At 42.1% G+C, this 20,407-nt stretch overlaps 1 protein-coding gene across 5 annotated transcripts in view; it reads left to right on the plus strand.

The window, feature by feature from the left end:
- The window catches only part of LOC115478847 (selenide, water dikinase 1), a 65,434-nt gene that overhangs the window by 31,638 nt on the left and 13,389 nt on the right, over positions 1 to 20,407 (plus strand). For all 5 annotated transcript variants that reach the window (XM_030216475.1, XM_030216476.1, XM_030216479.1 and 2 more), the window contains exons 4-7: positions 1,955 to 2,062; positions 9,713 to 9,867; positions 15,292 to 15,382; positions 19,489 to 19,588. In XM_030216475.1, coding sequence (XP_030072335.1) covers positions 1,955 to 2,062; positions 9,713 to 9,867; positions 15,292 to 15,382; positions 19,489 to 19,588 — 454 coding nt within the window. The remainder of the gene's footprint in view (positions 1 to 1,954; positions 2,063 to 9,712; positions 9,868 to 15,291; positions 15,383 to 19,488; positions 19,589 to 20,407) is intronic.

Here is a 20,407-nt window from a genome sequence, read left to right on the forward strand (position 1 = left end):
CAACTAATTCAGAATGCTGCAGCACAACTGATAGAAGGCTGCAAGCTGCATGACTACATCATACCCTTCTTGCAAAAACTATATTGGCTACCAGTACTTTACTGGCTAAATTTAAAACTCTGATTTTTCAAGGTCCTCAGACAGACAAAATGAACCAGGAAACTTGAAGAATAAGTTAGTCCTCTATACACCTTTGAGACCTGGAGCATCACTAGCTGTACTCTCAACTAAAGAAATTGTACGATGTGATACCTGCCATTGAGCCTTCTTGGGAGTAGACCCCATGCTTTGGAATTTACTCCCAGAGGGGCTATGTCAAACTCAAGACTATCTCTATTCAGAAAGCACGTGACAGTCTGGCTGTTCTCCCAGTCCTTTAATACATGTGATGACTGACCATTCTTTCCACCTCTGGACTACCTTGCCGCACACTCTCTGTATTATTATTAATTACATTTGTACCCCGCGCTTTCCCACACATAGCAGGTTCAACGCGGCTTACATAGTAAATAGAATTACAAAGTCTTGAAGGAGAATGTTACAAGTTGTAGTAAACATAGTAGTAGTGGGGTTTTGAGGATATGTAAATTGAAAATGGAGAGGTAAACAAAGATAGGATGAGCAAAAGGAGAAGAGATTGGGAGGGGTAAGGAGTAGGAAGGATGGAGAGGAAGAGATTGAGGAATGAGCATAGGGAGATTGTGAGACATGGTCAAAGGTATAATAATCGTCAGGGCAGGAATCATGTGGGTGGGCTTAAGTTAAGTTGGGTCATTAGGGTAAGCTTAGACCAGTTGCTTATATCTTGTTTAACTGTGTATTGGTGGTTAAACTCAAGGTAAGTTCTATCTATTTATCTATATATCTGCACTTGACCCTCGTTACATAAGATGTTTCATTGTATTTAGGAACAGCATTATCATCATATCTGTTATTGAGATGTTCTAATTAATGCTTATTAGGTATTTCATTGGTATTATTCTGACATTGTATTATGTCTTTGTTATTTGAATGTTCTTCCATGTTAGCTATTATGATATTGTTGTATTGTACTGAAATGTGTGTTTATTTTGATTATGTTTCATGTTAGGTTTGTTTGCCATTTCCATGTTTACCTCATTGACTGTATTTACGCTTTTATTTGGTCATTTTACTAATATACTGTTAAGAAAATTAAGTTTTATGTTAAACTGCCTTGGGTGAATCTCTCCATAAAGGTGGTTAATAAATTCCAATAAATAAATAAATAAATAAAAAGGGCAAAGATGGAAATTAGCATATACACACATACTCCATTTCTCTCTCATACAAGCAATTCACACCCTCTCTCTCTTACACTCACAGGAACATATGAGTACACATTAAAATTGTTTCACAAATACACAAACTGACACCCAAAAACTCTTGGTTTTGTCAAACACATCACACACTCGATTTGGAAATATGTGCTAAATTTAAAGAATGTTATTGAGATAGACATGGGGGAAGCCACTGCTTCCCCCGGGATTGGTAGTATGGAATATTGCTACTATTTGGAGTTTCTGCCAGGTACTGATCTGGATTGGCCACTGTTGGAAACAGGCTACTGGGCTAGATGGACCATTGATCTGATTCAGTATGGCTGTTCTTGCGTTCTTATTTGATTGTACACTGTGGAGAATACCTTTTTTAAACTTACTTAACTTTTAAGAATAAAGTAGAATTGTGGATGAGGAGTAGCCCAGGAATCGAGTTTAATTCCCACTGCAGGTCCTTGTGCCCTGGGCTAGTCACTTAACCCTTCAGGTTGCCCCAGGTGTAAATAAGTTCCTGTATATAGTATGTAAACCGCTTTGATTGTAACCACAGAAAGACAGTAAATCAAGTCCTTTCCCCTTTCCCTTAAAAAGGTCCACCATGTGAAGTGATTCTGTATATGTTGCTACCATGCTTACTTTGTCTTTCATCCTTGCAGGGTCGTATAGCCTGTGCTAATGTTCTAAGTGACCTTTATGCGTGGGCCGTTACAGAGTGCGACAATATGCTGATGCTTCTGGGAATCAGTAACAAACTGACAGACAGGGTAAGACCAGCACTGACTGTACATCTCTTAAGAACATTTTTCCATTGTTACTTGTTTCGACTGAAATGACAAGACTTAAACACATAAAGGGGGTGAACTGCTATGGATTTACAGCCTGTCTCACTGACACAGACTACCCAATAAGTACCGTGGATTCTTTTGGATTCGTAACAAGTAAATGACACGTTTATTCGAGGAGCTAAATTCTACAATGATTAAGGTATATACACACAATAATGAGAAACCATCATAAACAATCATTACATCACTGGTCTCTACATCTAAGCAATGCAAAGTGTTATTAGACCAGGAAATGAAGCAATAATACACTATACATACATCACTGGTCAGGAAGCTCAGGCTCTGATCTCATCAGCCGGGAGGTCCGTTGCGGCGAAAGCTCAGAGTCTCATTGACCAGGAACAAACCTTCTGCACGACACGTCTGCCCACAGATGAACCCCAGAGTTTCACCGCAAGGAGGGCCCCTTTTTATTAAGCTCTTAGCTCATGTCCAGAGCTAAGGAAAGTTACAGAATCTTAGGCCTGTGGGAACGTGGTCACATGCTCTCCCAAGTCCAGTTGGCCAAGCTGGGCCTGGGAAACAAGTGCCACCCTCCCCTTTGCATACCAAATTAGTTAGAGCTGTGTCTTATCTTCTGCATTCCAACTTATTTTTGTATTTACAAGAAAAGTTACTTTCAGTTAAAGACAAGATTTCAGAGTGTATTATTGGACAAAAGCAGGGTTGAAAAGCAACCCTTTAAGGTAACATTTAAAACAATCATTTAAACAGAATTTTTTCTAATCAACAATACAGACCCCGAGTGCACTGGTCGGTCCAGACAGAGTTGAAAAACAATCTTTAAAATTCACTTCCATTACAGGGGGCAATTCTATAAACGGACTGCTTAAATATCGGCGCAACAAAGAAGTGTGCTTAGCGCCAGTTCTATAATACCAATACATCACTTATAGTCCGCGTATACAATTTACAGTTCAGTACGGATAACAATATCAAAATGAACCTAGCTATATCTAGGGAAGATACAATGAATCACTTACTTTCCATAGACCAACACAGCAAGTATTTTTGAAATAGCCAAGACACTAAACTGTAAATAATTTGTTGTTAACCTAATATCTAAAGGAAGTTCATTCCACATCTTGGCAGCTATGAAGGGAAAATTAAGCTCAAAAATATGTTTACATTTAACCCCTTTGATTGACAGAAACCCTAATGTAATAAGGTCGCTGGATTTTGTTACCCTATTGGAAGACAATAAAAATATCAAAGGAGTCATATATTGCGAACCTTGACCATATAAATTCTTAAAGACTGTAATTCATACTTTGAAAATAGTGTGAGTTTGTACTGGTAAAGTTAAGGTGCACCTAACATGTTATAAAATAGTAATGGAAAGTCGGTTTGGTATGCCGAAGCTTAGGCATGACATCTTAAAGTCAGGCATAAGCTTATGCGCCTTGCAGTGCGTGGTCTGATAACCATTCTGTTAGGTGCATGCATTGTTAGGTGGAACATAGAAAAATGAAGGCAAATAAAGACCATATGGCCTATCCAGTCTGCCCATCCATTTCATCTTCTCTCTCGTTCACTCCCTTGGAGATCCTATGTACTTGTCCCAAGCTTTCTTGAATTCAGATAGTTTTTTGTCTCCTCCTCCTCCACCCTCAAATTCACCACCCTTTCTGTGAAGAAGTATTTCCTCAGGTTACTTCTGAGTCTGTCCCTTTTCACCTTTATCGTATGCCCATTCATTCTAGAGCTTTCTTGAAAGAGATTCCCTTCCTGTGCATTTATGCTGCATAGAGACGTATCTCCCCTCTCCCACCTTTCTTCCAAAGTATACATATTGAGATCTTTAAGTCTGTCCCCATACACTTTATAATGAAGACCACTCACCATTTTAGTAGCCACCCTCTAGACCAACTCCATCCTGTTTCTATCTTTTAGAAGGCGCGGTCTCCAGCATTGTACACAATGTTCTAAATAAGGTCTCAGCAGAGTCTTATACAGGGGCACCATCATCTCTTTTCCTGCTGGCTATTCCTCTCTTTATGCGTACAAGCATACTTCTAGCTTAAGATCATTACATACAATCACACCCCAAGTCCTGCCCATGCTTCACCCACTGGTATAGCCCAATTGCTGTTACACGCCATGTTTTATAGGATAGCGTCTGGCGCATTCACTTGTAAATACTAATTTGTGATGTCATTCACACTCTTAGGTGCGCCTATTGTATAAATCAATGCATGCAGTTGGTGCCTAAATTTAGGTGCCTTTTATAGAACTACCCTTATAGTGTTCAGCAGAGAATGTGACAGCCTCAGGTGTGTTACACAGAGGACAAGCCTGCAGTGTGAGGATTTTCGTTTAGAGAGCTTTTTAGCATGGGTGTCACAGGGGATCCTTTGAATTTAACAGATTAGCTTTATACACACTTGTATTGTCAAAGAACTAATTTGATACCACAAACACAAAAAAAATTAACGGTAATTTTTATTTACTGCCTTTTTGAAGAAATTCACACAAGGTGGTATATAACAAGCATTTTTCAGGGGCAGTGGGTTGCACTGCCTTGAGGAGGAACCTGAGTTCAATTCCTAACTCTGGTCTTCTGCTCAATGGGTCAAGCGGGAATGCCACAGAGGCAGTGCTCAGAGCTCCTGGGGGAGAAGGGGTATTATAGTCCTTGTGCAGTAGGTATGAGTAGCTGCACATCATCCGCATAGAGGTAGAATTCTGGGATAACAGTATTGAAATAACACCCCTATCATGGTCAGACCATTTTCTAATTAAACTCTCCTTAAGTGACCACCTAAAACAGAGTGCAGCTGAAGGACACAGGTGCTTGCCCTAAATGTCAACACAATAATGGTACTGGCATTGCCAGGTTGTGCAGAATTTCTGGCAACATCTAGTGAGTTCAATTCCCACTTCAGGCACAGGCAGCTCCTTGTGACTCTGGGCAAGTCACTTAACCCTCCGTTGCCCCATGTAAGCCGCATTGAGCCTGCCATGAGTGGGAAAGCGCGGGGTACAAATGTAACAACAAAAATAAAAATCTAGATAATGGTCTAGAAGAATTTGTTTTGCTCCAGAACGTTTTTGTTTCATGAATATGTAATTACTTTCCTTATACAAAAAGGGATGAAAGGATTTATGAAATGTGCGATATTAATGGCGAAAAAGACTATTTTGATAGTATGGATGACAGCAGATGCACCTACAATGGCACTGTGGCACACACAAATGATTTTATTAACGCTGGAGAGAGTGGGTATACAAGATCTTACAACAGTGAAAGGGACAGTGTTTCAGTGAATATGGGAACATTCTGGTCTATGCTTTCTCCGAGGATGAGCAGGCCTGTTGTATTCTCACAGCTGGGTGACATCATCTGAAAGGTGCAGATGATGACTAGCGAGATTATGTAGAATTTTCTAGCACCATCCCTCTGTGCATGCAGTGGTGCCTATCCTGCCCAATGTGTGAGCACAGGTGCCTCAGTCCTTTGTTTTTCTCGAGCAGGGAGAGCGCATCATCGTGTTCTCCGTTTGGATGCTTCCCCCCCCCCCCCCCCCCCCCTCTGATTCTCAGTGCCTTCCCATGCAGATAATTTTGTGCCTTTTGTGATTATTTTTCATTCCTCTATTTCATTTTGTTTCCTTAAATTTAATAGTGTTTTCGACTCTTCAAGTTCCCTTTCTTTTTTCGCGAGTTGCTAGGCCCGTTTAGGCCGTAGCACCAACCTCAGTTTGAACGCTACCCTTTTTTTTACAGTTCACAATTGAGGAGTATAATTTGGCCACAATCCTTTTCTCTATGTCCAAGAAGACCACTAGTGACTTCAAAAGGTGCTCCTGGTGTAATTGGGTGATTTCCGTGACGGACCCGCACTCTTGGGGCATTGACCATGAGCCTAATTCTTGTTCTCTATTTGTATATACAGTTGAGGCACAGAGGGCATGGCAAGTCCAGCAGGAGGGATTTTTGGCTCCTCAAGTTTTGTCCATAGTCACTGGCACCGGAAGCATCAAACTCAATGGTTACTAAGACTTCAGCCAGCACTGGGAGTGCACTGGCATTGAGGCTTTCTCCGTCTGTCTCGACTTCAGGTGTTGAAAGTAGGCCCCAGGACCGGTCAGAATCAGACCTGACACCAAGGGCACATATGAATTTGATGATGTCTTCGTCTGCACCGAAGGACCATGATGTGGGTATTGGGAAGCCCAAGGAACATAAGCATCAGTCCTCATCGACGCACGGTACCAGGAACTCGGGGGCATCGGCATTACCAGTACCTGAGAAGTACTGGCACCAGGAGGAGCGCTCCCCCTCTTTGGTAGAGTTGCCGGTGTGCAAGTCTCAGAGTAGCCAGGTTCCCGCTTCCGGTTAGGCACCAACGCATTCTCGACTGCCCAGTTGTGAGCCGTGCTTAGGGAGGAGCTGACTCAGATGCTGCAGTTGCAACCCACTTGGGCATCAAGGGCGCTTGGCGCCAACTGTGGATCATCCCCGATACTTCCTGAGGCTCCAGCTGTGCCTGTGAAGAGATTAAAGACCCATTACTTTCAGCTGGCATTCAACCTACCTACTACTTAGATTTGCCTCTAGCGGCCTGCATTGTTACACATATATAGCCTTTGTCCTGAATCTTAATGTTTTTCTTAGTTCTTGCTTAATTTTTACAAACCACCTTGACCTTTTTGTTAGCAAAGGTGCAGTACCGCTCTCGATGTCTTGGAGGGGGGGGGGGGGCAGAGGATGCTTCCCAGTGTCTGAGGGTAGGGCTGTACCTTTGCGCTTTTTGGGCATGAATATGGTTCCACTGAGCTGAGGCAGGCAGACTCAGTCTGGTCTGAGTTCTGTGAGGAATCTGGGACCACTTATGAGACTCAGAAGAAGACCCTCATTACTTCTTATGGGGTATCTTCTGATCCCTCCCCACATAAATCTCCACCTGAGGGTCTCTTTCACTGGTTTCATCAAAGAGACGGCTTCTTTAAGCTAGAGACTGAGGAGGAGCCCAAGGCAGAAGTGTTATTTATTCTGGACTATGAGTCACCTCCTTAAGGAAGGGGCCATAGTACCATTGCACCCTATCCTTAAAAATGCACTGATGAAGAACTTGGGAACCGGTTTTAGATTATTGTAATTCATTCTACTTAGGCCTTTTGAAAACTATGGTTCACTGTTTTTACAAATTGTTCAAAATTCAGCCGCCAGCCTTCTGATGGGTCTGTCAAAACTTGATCATGTTTCAGAACCCCCAGGCACAGCATTCTCGGCCTCGTCAGTCCAGACCTCAGAAGTCCCAGCCAGCTCCCTAGTCGAAGCAAGGAGTGAGCTTTTGACTGGCTTCAGGAGAGCATAGCCATACTCAAAGTAACCATCCCAGGTGGTCTACCAGTAGGGGGGAGGCTGAATTTTTTCCAACACAGGTGGCCTTTTGTAACCTCTGACTGGTGGGTTCTTTAAATAGTCAGTCTTGGTTATGCCTTTCATTGGCGTCAAAGACCACCAAAATGCCCACCGAGAGCATCATCGTTCATCAGCTCTCCGCACAAGCAGGTACTTGTAGAGGAAATCTCTGCCCTTCTACAGGCCAATATGTTTGAACCTGTGCCCAAGAAAATGGGGGGGTTTCATCCCATCCTAGACCTAAGAGCGTTTCAAGTCCCTGTTATCCTAGCATTGTTGTTTCGGTGAGCTTGGTAGCAAGGGATTGTCAGCTGTGAGAATACAACTGTCCTGCTTGTCCTTGGTTAAAGCGAAGTTACTTGCCTGTAGCAGGTGTTCTATGAGGACAGCACGTTAAGTATTCTCACATACCCTTCCATCTCCCCTTGGAGTTGTAATCTTTTTAGCTATTTTATATGACTGAAGGACCCGCGTTCATGTGTTGAGTGGGGAGGCATCAGCGTATGCGCAGTGGGACACTACTAGAAAATTCTACATTAATCTTGCTAGTCAGCATCCGCACCAGGCTCAGTTGGATTTCATTTCATTTATTGATGGGAACAGATATTATAACTGTTGGCGAAATGAGGTTCAGTGAGCAGAATTGTATGATGTGCTGAGATCTGAATTATGATATAGTTTTTGGTATGGTTATGCATTGACATTTGTGAGGTTTTTTCTTATTAGACTTAATAAACATGATTTAAAGATAATAGTAACATAGGCACTTATAGGCCTTTATATAATTGGCACCTAGAGCCAGGCTCGTAGTGCGCACCTGCTCCAGAGAAGGTTCAGTTTGTGCATGTTCTCTATGCATGTACATGTCGGTGTCATAAGCAGGTACATTGCAGCTCCATCCAAAGTATGCCCAATGGTAATATGAGAATGCCTATGTACAGATTGTGTTAAAGTAGGCGCACCTACGTTTTACATGTACCCCTGACCAATTTTGTAAGAACCCTTTTCCATATGCGTAAATAGCTTTATAGAATTTCTCCCATTATTTCTGTTTCTGTAATGCAGTTTGCACTGGCTTCATGCGATAAAGTGGAATGCAAAAATGGCCCTTTTAAATTTAAATTCTGTATCCTGTTTTTGTGCTTAGATATACTGGGTTCTTTGCTACCTGCAGCTGTTTGTATTTTTCATGATTAGCATGGGAAAGTCCTGAAAGACTTGATTGATTTTCATTTCATTTATATCCCACATTTTCCCAATCAAATTGGGTCCAATGTAATATATTATTAAACTAACAGTACAAATTAGTCAATGAATACATCAGTATAAAAGACTTGTAGGGTTGAATTAAACAAAGATTAAATTGAATGTGATAATCTGAAAGAATAACATTATGAAATGAAAAAGAATGGAAACGGACACTTTCGTTAGGATTCTCCCTTTATAAGGGGGTCCATCAGTAAAACATTTATTTAAAAGAAAGGTTTGTAAGGATTTCTGGAACTTCAAATAATTATGCTCCCATCTGACTAGTTTTGGGAGGGAGTTCTACCATTTGGTACATTAGTAAGGGAACCCTGCCGTGAAAACTGATTTATATCACTTTTTTGCAACTAGGACAATGGAGAGTTAAATAGTCTCTGGAACCAGGAAGAGTGTTACATAAGGGTAGATTAATTAAAAGTTGCATCTAATCTGAGGTTTAACATAATTTTCTTTGGTCTGTTTGAGCACCTTTAAGCACAGTAGGAACTTGAGACACTTGAGGATTATCTGTACGCGCTGACCTGAGAGCTGAAGCCAACGTCTGCTGTAAATAGTGAAATATGGGGCAGGGCGTGCCTTCATGCAAAGTGGGAGACAGTGTCTTGCTAGTCCCATACTGCAGCAGTGCAAGTTCAGGAAACAAAATGTTAATCAAGGACATAGTCCACTCAAAGAACTGTGCTTTAATCTTATGCCAATGAAGAGCTTAGAGTCTAGAGTGGTAGGAATCTTGGTTCAAGTCCTAATCGTAATGTTCCGTATGATCCCTGGGAAGTTGCATCAGCACTTTGTGCCAAAATCCAGCCAGGTATAATACTGTGTGTCTCTGGATAGGTCGGCAGTTGTACACTCTCTCCTTCCTGGCCTGTTTCTGAAATGGAGTTGGACACTGCTGGAATGAGACTGACATTCTATATTTTGCACTTTGCTTCACAGGAACGGGATAAGGTGATGCCCCTAATTATCCAGGGATTCAAAGATGCAGCAGAGGAGGCTGGTACATCGGTCACTGGTGGCCAAACAGTAGTCAACCCTTGGATTGTTCTTGGAGGTGTGGCCACCACTGTTTGTCAGCCCAATGAATTCATCATGTAAGTGGGATGTCAGTAATTGTGCTCTAAAGCCTCCAGTTGACCCTTTGCTGATGTAGCCGTATTCTTAGATTTTTGGGCAAGTAGTATTAGTGTGCAGCAGTAGCCAAAAAAGCAAACGGGATGCTAGGAATTATTAGGAAAAGGATGGTAAATAAGACCAATAAATATAATTCTTCTTCATCACTCCATGGTGTTACTTCACCTTGAGTATTGCATTCAGTTCTAATCACTGTATCTCACAAAATATATAACGGAATTAGAAAAGGTTCAAAAAAGAGCGACCAAAATGATAGAGGATGGAACATCTCTCATATGAGGAAAGGCTAAAGAGGTTAGGGCTCTTCAGCTTGGAAAAGAGGGAGATTTGATTGAGATCTACAAAATCCTGAGTGGTGTAGAAATGAGTAGAAGTGAATCGATATTTGTTTTTCTCTTTCAAAACATACAAAGACTAGGGGACACTCATTGAAGATACATGAAAGTATTTTTAAAACAAAAAGGAAATATTTGTTCACTCAACGAATAGTTAAGGTCTGGAACTCTTTGCCAGAGGATGTGGTAACAGCAATTAGCATATCTGGCTTTAGAAAAGGTTTGGACAAGTTCCTGGAGGAAATGTCCATGGACGAGGGGAAGCCACTGCTTACCCTGGGATTGGTAGCATGGAATACACACACACACACCCTCCCCCCCCTCCAATAAATTTACTGAGTGATATTTGACTCGAGGAATGTGAGTATCTGTGTTGTTTGCAAATGTAACACTCATGGAAAGTCTAGATTGTCGAGTTTCTGTCTCCAGTCCCCATTAAATTGCAAGAAAGGTGGCTCTATAGAAATGTAATCTGTGTATTTATCCTCTAGCTTGTTAATTTTTCCTTTGAGTGACCATCAAAGTCAAACTTGTTCAATGTCTTCTCTAAAGTGGATTTTACTGGTTCAGTCTTGTGCTGCAAGTGTCCTTTCTTTCCTGACCCGAAGCAGCTGGAATACGCTTCAACCTTCTTCTCTGACAGGACGACGCTCAGAACTCTGGCGCTATAGCGAACAGCGCCTGAGAATAGTGCAGGAACAGTGCAGAAAAATTGCTCCCAAATGCTCAACACTAATTGTATACAAATAATATGCATGCTGTGACACTGAAAGTAAGGGGGAGGATCGTGCCTGGTGCATGTGCACAAGAGTTTCATGATAAAAGTGTGGCCCTTGTGTGCATGCACAAGCAAACCTGGAAGTGAAGCATACATCGGTGCTGTTCCTCAGTGCCTTTAAATATTAGCCTTTCGCATTTTGTTTTTCACTGGAAGGCTTATATTTTAAGAGCAAAAAACAGGCACTAATGTGTGCTTTTGTTTTTGGCTTTGCTTGGGCTCACACACATGTTTCTCACTCCTAGCGCTTAGAGGCTTGCAGGGGCTTCCTTCCGGTTCCAAATTCAATCAAAACTGGCAAATTTTAAGGAGAAAATCCTGGGAAATTCTCTCTTCAAATACCCCAATTCCAGCTCTGAGCTGGCGTTAGATTTCCAGGGGTAAGGGTGACTTTTTTTTTTTTCTCTGAGTAATGGGGAGGGAATAGGAAATGACCTCATTAACGTCTATTTGACTACAGTTAAATACTATTTGCGTTAATCTTTGGCACGCACTTTGTTTCCTGTGCTAGAACCCTCTGAACATTCTGTGCAGATAACCCCAGTGCTAGTTCAGCGCTAATCGGCTGTAGCGCTGGCAGTAGGTTCTGGGCAACAGCCCATGAGTGCAGTTGAGTACCAAGCCCACTGTTGTTGGACAGGCTTGCATATGGTTTGGAGAGACTGTATATAAATGCTTGAAACGAATTACTTTATTTAATTTAAAACGCGTCTAGTCTGCCCTTTCATTCAACAAAGCGTTCAGGGTGGATTACAAAACATAGAAAAATATTATTTAAAAATATTTATTTCACATCTTTCTTAAAGAAAACCAAAACGACTCACAAAATTTATAATAATTTTTTTCTCCCTTGGGAATGAAAACTGTCTGTTTTCCCATTTGGGGAGAAAAAGCACCCAAATTATACATGGTGACTGTGAAAAATGTCTCTCTCTTAATAACACAGCTAGGTCTTGTTTTTTGTTTTTTTAGTTTGCTGTGCCGCCCTGGGCAGGAAAGTTTAAGAATCCATTTTAAACCAGGTCAGTTTTTCCTATCAGCTTAACTTCTGTCTGAGAAGCCTAGAGCTCTGCCTTTGTAGGAAGGGAAGCTCATGGTAAAAGCTGGAGGAGCTAAAAAAATTATTTAACCCTGATAATACATGTCCAGAGCTGTACAGTGGTGATAATATTAAGGTATAATAATATCTCCCTTCCCCGAGAGCTTTCAGTCTAAGTGAAAAAGGTGCCTATATCTCGACCAGCTTAGTCTGAACAACCTTGCTAATAGGATTACTGTAAGCCAGCAATCCTTGGAGTACAATCTTAATTTCACTCCCTTCCCCAGACTTGAGGTGTGATATAAAAGCACTGTCCAGAGTTCTTGTTTTTCTCAGCTACAATCCGTACTTTATAGTTCACTCTTCAGTTCAGTAGTGTAAGTCAGCAGGTATTCCCAGCAAATGGAGAAGAATGTAAGGATAGGCTAACCTGGCCTCCGACAGAAAAATCCTGCCTTACTTTCCTAATCTGCCCACTTGCTTTTCTCTTAAATAGACAAAATTCCACCAGTGAAGAAAACCCTCAACAGTGACAGCCACGCTTGGGGACACAACTCCAGGATGGTGATCCACCACTGTGATTCTTTGGCTGTATCTTGCAATTAAATCCTTCTGTAATTATCCCCAGACATTTGCTGTCTTTTAGAACATTCAAACCTATCTGGCTTTTGCCAGCTCTTGACATAATTTCCTCTCTGGGCTTCAGTAAGCCGTCCAGAGCTCTTGCTAAAGGCAAAACACCTGCGCTTCAGGCTAGGTATACTACAGAGGCAGCACTACAAGACTGTTTTCTGTGTTGGACTGGAGTGCTTTACATAGTAAAAGGCTCAGACCTAATAATTTAGAAACCTCATTCTAAAAGGTTTGGTGTAGTGATAAATCTTGGCCTGCTTCTTCCTTTTTCTTCCGACTTACGCAAGACCAGTGCTGGAGTCTTGGTGCTATGAGCCTTCTTTTCCCTATTTTCATGTGCCCTCTTTCCCACTATTGCTAGTGTGGTCAATGCAGCAGTTCTCCTGAGACCAGGAACCATGTGCCAGAGCACCTTCCTGAACCCTGTGTCATGGGCTCTGTATCTGGTCACTAGGTGTTGCCCTCATTGTTCATAATGTCTCCTTTCCCCCAGCCAAAGGGCAAGAAGGCTGTCTGTACAGTATCCCAAGCCCTTGCCAATGGGGTAAGGAAAAGGATTTGGGATTTCAGTTCACGCCATCTCTGTAGTACTGCAAGCCGAGTTATATTCAGCTTTAGTAGATATTTCCCTGCCCCCCCCCCCCCAAAAAAAAAAATACTTATAATCTAAGAGGCTGGTATTCAAAGGATTTATTTAATTTACTTTAACAGTGTTTATATATTGCCCATCCACATTTCTAGACAGTTTACAATAAAACATTCAGACATCAGACAATTACCAGCATCATCCATTTAAGGCAGCCGTATACAGTTGTTGTATGGTCCCATTATCCTACTTGCATCTTTGCTATACAGTCTCAGCAACCCACTACATATACATTAAGCTAGTACCCCAGTTGGTCAGCAGTTCCTTTCCAGATTCCAGCACCCGTCAGTACCAGGTTCTTATTCTGATTGTCTATTAGATTGTAAGTTCTTTGAGCAGGGACTGTCTCTCTTTGTTAAATTGTACAGCGCTGCGTAACCCTAGTAGCGCTCTAGAAATGTTAAGTAGTAGTAGTAGTGATTTATAAAATTCATTTCCAGCAGCAAGTAGTACCAGAATCTCATCATTCCCCAATGATTAAGTTATAACATTTCTCTAATCCCAACAATATGTTCCAGGCTGCTTACTTGTACTTTGTTATGATCCCTACTGACACATAACTGCTCCAATGACTCCAATATTTACAACAGATACTCAATGAAATACTTAACGCCTTCAGCTGCCTTTTGAACTCTTAAGTGAGCTGTTCATTCTCAAAGCTTGTGGCAATTTATTCCATTCAGTTTATGCTCATTCATTTCAGAGTTAGGCTCCTGAATTGGCATCTGAGAAAATTTACTAGGGCTGAGTGTCTAAATTGATGCTCCAGTTTTAAAAATTCATGTGCACAAAAAAATGTGTGGCAACAGGTGGATTTAGGGGAGGAGTAAAACAAAATTAGGAACTTAATATTAGTTTTAGCCCTACGCACCTACAGTACATTACGTTTATAAATTTAGCAAAACGAATGGCAAGGCTAAATTTAGGAGAGTAGGGGTCGATATTCAAAGTGATTTAAATTTGTTTCTGCGAGACTAGCCACTGATATTCAGCAGCACTTAGCCAGACAGTGCCACTAAATATCAGCAGTAACTGTGAAACACATAGCTGGTGATTTTTTTGTTTCTGGTCTAGGGCAGAGTCGGTACTTACGCAGTGAAGTGCCAATATTCAGCACTTAACTGCATAAGTTAACTGGACGAATAGGACGGCATAAAACACAGTCCTATCTTTGGTTTAACTTATGTGGTTAAGAGCTGACTATCATGCTTAAATGGATAAGTGATAGCCAGTTGCACAGGCCCAGATATTCAGTGCAGGTGACTGGACGTGGGCTGGCATTTGATTATCAAGGTATAACGCTGTTGGCGGCTAAAAAAAAAAAAAAGAAAAGCTCACTGCTGCCAGCTGAATATTTACCCCATAATTTTCAAGCTTCTAAATTTAGGTGACTTTTCAGCAGAAAGGCTGCTATGCTTGAATGAAAATATGGGATAAATTTATAAGCCTACAGTATATTTAGGAGCTCAGCCTTTTTTTGGATATCAGGCCCTAACTTTGTTCTAGAGGCAGTAGAGAGTTATGTGGATTGCCCAAGGTCACAAGAAAAGTTAATGGGATTTGAAACGTGGGTTCCCTGGCTACTGCTTCGCTCCAAGCCGATCTGGGAGCGTTCTGCTTGAAAGTGCCTAGTGCTTGACTGAGCTGCTGAACTTGCTTTCTTTCATTGGTTCAAACACAAGTGGGGCTTCCTGTGTCTACTGATATTTTTTTTTCCAGTTTTTCTATTATCCTTCTCATTTGAGGACTACAGTGGTAATCCAAAAATCCCAATTGATGAGGAACTGTAGGGAAATTTTGTGCTTGTCAGGGATCATGCCTGGCCCTTTCAGGAGGAGTGAGAAGACATTGTCCTACTGATGCTCCTTGTTCTGTAGGAGCCATGTGCACGTTGATTTTCCTGTCTGTTTGTATATGACTTTTCAGTTTAATTTTTGTTCTCTTTGTGTCCAGGCCAGACAACGCAGTGCCAGGCGATGTACTTGTGCTAACTAAACCCCTGGGAACACAAGTAGCCGTAGCTGTCCACCAGTGGTTAGATATTGTAAGTATGTGGTGGTAGAGCTGTAAATCCAAATCATTAGCAATAAAAAGGGCAATGCTTCAAAAACTGTGATTGGAATGGAGTGTGCTTAGGGTTGAAGGCATATTGCAGAAGCCAAAATTGTCATGTGGAAATCAGATTGGTGGAAAAGATGTGTCTGGTGGGGTTGGAAAGGCTATTGAAGCTTTGCTGATTTTACTGGTGTCTACCACCAGCTTCTGTTACTTTTTCAATTACAGTACAGGTTGAAAAATCCAGACTGCTCGGGGATCAGGTTAGTCCAGATTTTCTGGATTCTAAGGCAGGTACTCCCCATTTAGCATCTCTAAGCACCTAGGAGGGAGCCCAGGACCCCAAGACCCCCTCCCCCATGGCTACGCCTCTCCCTTTGATCCCTTCCTCTCCCTCCCCACACGGTCCAGCATCTTTCCCCTCACTTCCAGCCCTGCCCGCGGCTGTGTCTCACTTTTACCTGTTCTGAAGTCTTCGGTCCTGCAGCACCAGTGGCAGCCTTACTTACAGGCTAAGAACTTAGGACAAGAACATAAGAATAGCCATACTGGGTCAGACCAATGGTCCATCTAGCCCAGTATCCTGCTTCCAACAGTGGCCAGTCCAGGTCGCAAGTACCTAGCAGAAACCCAGTTAGTAGCAACATTCCATGCTACCAATCCCAGGGCAAGCAGTGACTTCCCCCATGTCTATCTTGATATGAGACTATGAACTTTTCCTCCAGGAACTTGTCCAAACCTTTTTTAAACCCAGATACACTAACAGCTGTTACCACATCCTCCGGCAACAAGTTCATTTAACTATTCTTTGAGTGAAAAAAATACTTTTAAAACGAATTGGAGGAAATATTTCCATGTAATTTCATTGATTGTCCCCTGGTCTTTGTAGTTTTTGAAAGAGTGAAAAATCGATTCATTTCTACCCATCCATGCTCTCTGCTCTCAACCTTTGGGCCCCCAACAGTGACGGTGTGGCTGTGTCTTTGGAACAGGCCCATTGTTCTCTGGGGCAACCCTGGACATCATTGCCTGTTTTGCTACCTTTGCTGCCAGAGAGCATCTGCAGCAGTGGGCCGCCAGGTCCCACACCTTGACTATAATGACGCGTGGGTGTTGGGTGTCTGTATGGAGGAGTTGGGGGGGGGGGGGAAGATATACAATCTTGCTGGGATGTGTTTAGTTGTTTGCTTGGGGTCTGGAGTTTTTCATGTTTATTGCTATTGCTTTGTCTGATTCCCATGTGTGCTGATTTGAAAGTGTTAACCTATAATGTTAAAAGCTTGAATTTGCCTCAGAAGTGACAAAGGTTGTTTAAAGAACTGCTTCACTTCAAACCTCATGTGGTGTTTCTACAGGGAAAACATTTTTAAGTGTGACCATAAGCGTTCCTGTCTCATTCTCAGTATCCTCATGTTTTTTGTGCCTCTGCAGTGGAAGCTTCTAAGAAGCATGGGATGGCTATTTTGTTCAAGTACAGATTGTTAAAATTAAACGGGACCCTGAGGCCCCGTTACTTGTTTTAAGTTTAGTGTTGGGCCAGTCTTTCTCATCCAATGGTTTGGGGTTATACCTTCTTGCACACTCAAGGGTCTTACTCTTGTCTAGATTACCTATTTTTGGATACTTTGCTACTGGATGTGGGTGGTGCTTCTGGACTTGGAAATAGTACTATTTCTGACCATACCCCGGTTTGGGCTATTTTCTTGAGGAAGACAAAAGTTTACAGCTGGACTCAACACCTGCCTGTTGAAAGACCAGATCCTCACTGGTTACAGATCGTTGTTTCAGAACTACCTGGAAACTGATTTACACTCTGGACCCTCCCTGGGCATTGTATTCAACGAGCTCAATTGGCTAGCTGCCTTTCTACTATCAGCCATTTAGAGGAGAGCCATAAGGCCACGGGGTCACTTTCTGTCTTGCGCGAGTTGCAAGCCGCTAAGCTGCAGTTGGATAGTCTTTATTTTGAGCAACTCCAATTCATCATCTTGAAACATAAACAATGTCACTATGAACATAGTAATAAACCACCTGTAAATTGTGTAAGCTCTGGGCAGATTATGCCATCACTAGGTGGGAGATGGGAAGGGTCAGTTTTTGGTTAAATTCTCTTTGATCTGTCAGCATTTTCAGGAATACTATCAGACCCTCTATACTACAGACCCCACTATTAGTCCTGCTGATATTGAGACATATCTCTCTACCCATGATCTTCCTAAGTTAACTGATGAGCAGCGGATGGGTTTAAAGCATCTCATTACCCCAGATGAGGTTAAAAAGGTTATCAAGGAACTCCTGACAGGTAAATATCTCTCATCTTCCTCAGTCGTTTCTCTATAGAGATCATAAAAAGGGGGGCCTAAGGGTCCCTAATGTTTTTTTTGGTACAACAGGGTGGCCCAGGCGTCAATGGCTCTTGAGTGGTTCCAGTTACAACCACATAAACTTTGGATTCATTTGGAGCAGGACTTGGTGGGTCTCCGTTTGTTGTGGCATTTAATGTGGCTTCCTCGTAAACATCGCCATTGTCAGGGTGGTGTTTGCCTCTCTATTTCCACTACTTTTTTATTACTGGGACAGGCTATTTTCTAAGCATGACTTAGTTTTGTTGTGCCTTACCCCAATCTATTTTAATCCACTTTTTCCTCCGGGTCTGTTCCCAGGCACTTTTTCTTGTTGGGCTTCTATAGGGTTAGCTACCTGGAGCCAACTGTTTGATGAGGAAGACTTGCTTTCTTTCTCCTCATTAGTTGAGTAATACTGGGTTTTGCCTCATGAGATTTATGCCTATACAGTTGCGTCATTATTTTGTCCCAGGCTTCCACTTGGGGTTGGGTGGTGCATGAGGACTCCTTTTTGGAGGAACTTTGCGAGGATTAACGGAGTACCAGCAGTCTGATACCCTGTTTGTATAAATACCAACGGTCCCTTCCCCATACCTACCTTTTACACTGTCATAATTTGCAGCAGGAATTGGGGCTATCTGTTAAGGATGATGACTGAATAAAGTCGTCATGAAAAAAGCTTTATTGAAAGTTTGTTTTGGTTCCCTTTTAGGAAAATGCAGTTAGTTATGTACAGATGGTACCTTATGCCTGTCCGTCTTCAGCACATGTTCTCGGGTCCCTCTCCTCTGTGCAGGAGGGGTTGTGATGAACTTGGTATCTGTGGTGGTCCTGCTCTAAGGCCAAGGCTTACTGGAGAACTGTTCAGCACCGCTTGTAGGGCTGGTTGGACCGCTCCAGTCCGTGGTTCCCAGTGATATTTGTTTCCTAAGAAGCTGCTGGGTCTCACTTGCTCCCAGGCTCTATTTGTGCATTGCGCAATGTGTGTGATGTATCTACAGTTCCTTCATTGATGAAGTGAGTTACTAAACTCTTGTATATCTGTGAGGGGGAACGTCTCCTGGTGACTTGACATCATACCCTTGCCAAATGGGAGGCTATTTGGGAATCCTTCCTGAGGAACTGTTCATTTTGAGCTTTGTCTTGGACCTAACCACCTATTATGGTTCTTCTGCTAGCAGGTGGGGGGGGGGGGGGAGATGGTATTCCCTCCCATTCTGCCTCGCCTCACCCCATGCCTGGAATGCACTCCCTGAGCCCATCCGCCAAGCCCCCTCCCTGCCCATCTTCAAATCCTTGCTCAAAGCCCACCTCTTCAATGTCGCCTTCAGCACCTAACCACCATACCTCTATTCAGGAAATCTTGACTGCCCCAACTTGACATTTCGTCCTTTACATTGTAAGCTCCTTTGAGCAGGGACTGTCCTTCTTTGTTAAACTGTACAGCGCTGCGTAACCCTAGTAGCGCTCTAGAAATGTTTAGTAGTAGTAGATTTAGTCCTCATGCTTGGTCATGTTTGGGCCTTTTTGCTGTATTTACTGTATTTTGCATTGCTGTGCCATTGTTTTGTTTTCTCTTAGTATTATATATGGTCCGTGTTATTTTTTTTCTAATAGACTTCTCAAAATGTAAAAAAATATATATATATTGAAATTTAGCAACTACTTCCTTATGTGTTGCTAATTAAAATGTGATTGTGTTTAAAAATGCATCCATAATAACTCCTGCACCTGCTTTGTATTCTCACAGCCTGAAAAATGGAATAAAATCAAGCTGGTGGTAACCCAGGAAGATGTGGAATTAGCGTATCAGGAGGCAATGATGAACATGGCCAGACTGAACAGGACAGGTGGGAAGGAAGAGTTAATGTTTAATTCACGTTAGGTAGTGTACTTTCTGCATACTTGCTCCTCATATGTAATCAGACACCTGATTATAAATTCCCAACGTCCTTTAGAGGGTCAGTGCATCTTGTCTATGACTTGAGGCAAAAGTTTAGGGAGTTTTTTTTTTTCTTTTTTTAGAAGTTTGGAAGGAAGAGGAAACCCAAAGCACACTGGTTGCCTTCTCATTTCTCAGCTAAATTGTAATGCATATAGGAACCAAAACCGAGCACGAGTTTGATTTTGGGTTGGGTTTTGGGCAGCAGTAGCATTGAACCTTTATTTAGAGATAGCTGGGGAAAATTGCCTTCCCTAATACAACTAGTGTTTGGCCATAAACAACAGAACATGAATCCCTCTGGAACTTGGTACACGTGTGCCTCTTAAGTCCTGTCAGTAAGTGTTGTCACCAGTGGGCAATGGCTGATATTTGCTGCACTAGGAGTTGTCATTTCTGCCACAGGGTTCCTTGGATTCAAAACTGGTCATCTTGTGCTGGTCCATGATACTGCTCCTTAAAAATAATGGCAGCCCATATTCTCAAGTTCTAAATTGGCAATTTAAAAAGTCATCCTTTCTTTCAGCACAGACACTTCTCAACTGTCTGTTGTCTTCATCATGTTTGAACAGAATTCTGTTCATAAAGTCTCATGGATAGAAGAGATATCAGAACTTTCACAGTTATTCTGATGCTTGTCAGAACTAGCTTATTATTAGATCACTGACATGAATATATAATCTCTACTAAGGCAGAATGTTTCTTCTGACTATTTACTTTTCCTGAT

The sequence above is a fragment of the Microcaecilia unicolor genome, chromosome 10 (assembly GCF_901765095.1).
Source record: "Microcaecilia unicolor chromosome 10, aMicUni1.1, whole genome shotgun sequence".
NCBI lineage: Eukaryota > Metazoa > Chordata > Amphibia > Gymnophiona > Siphonopidae > Microcaecilia > Microcaecilia unicolor.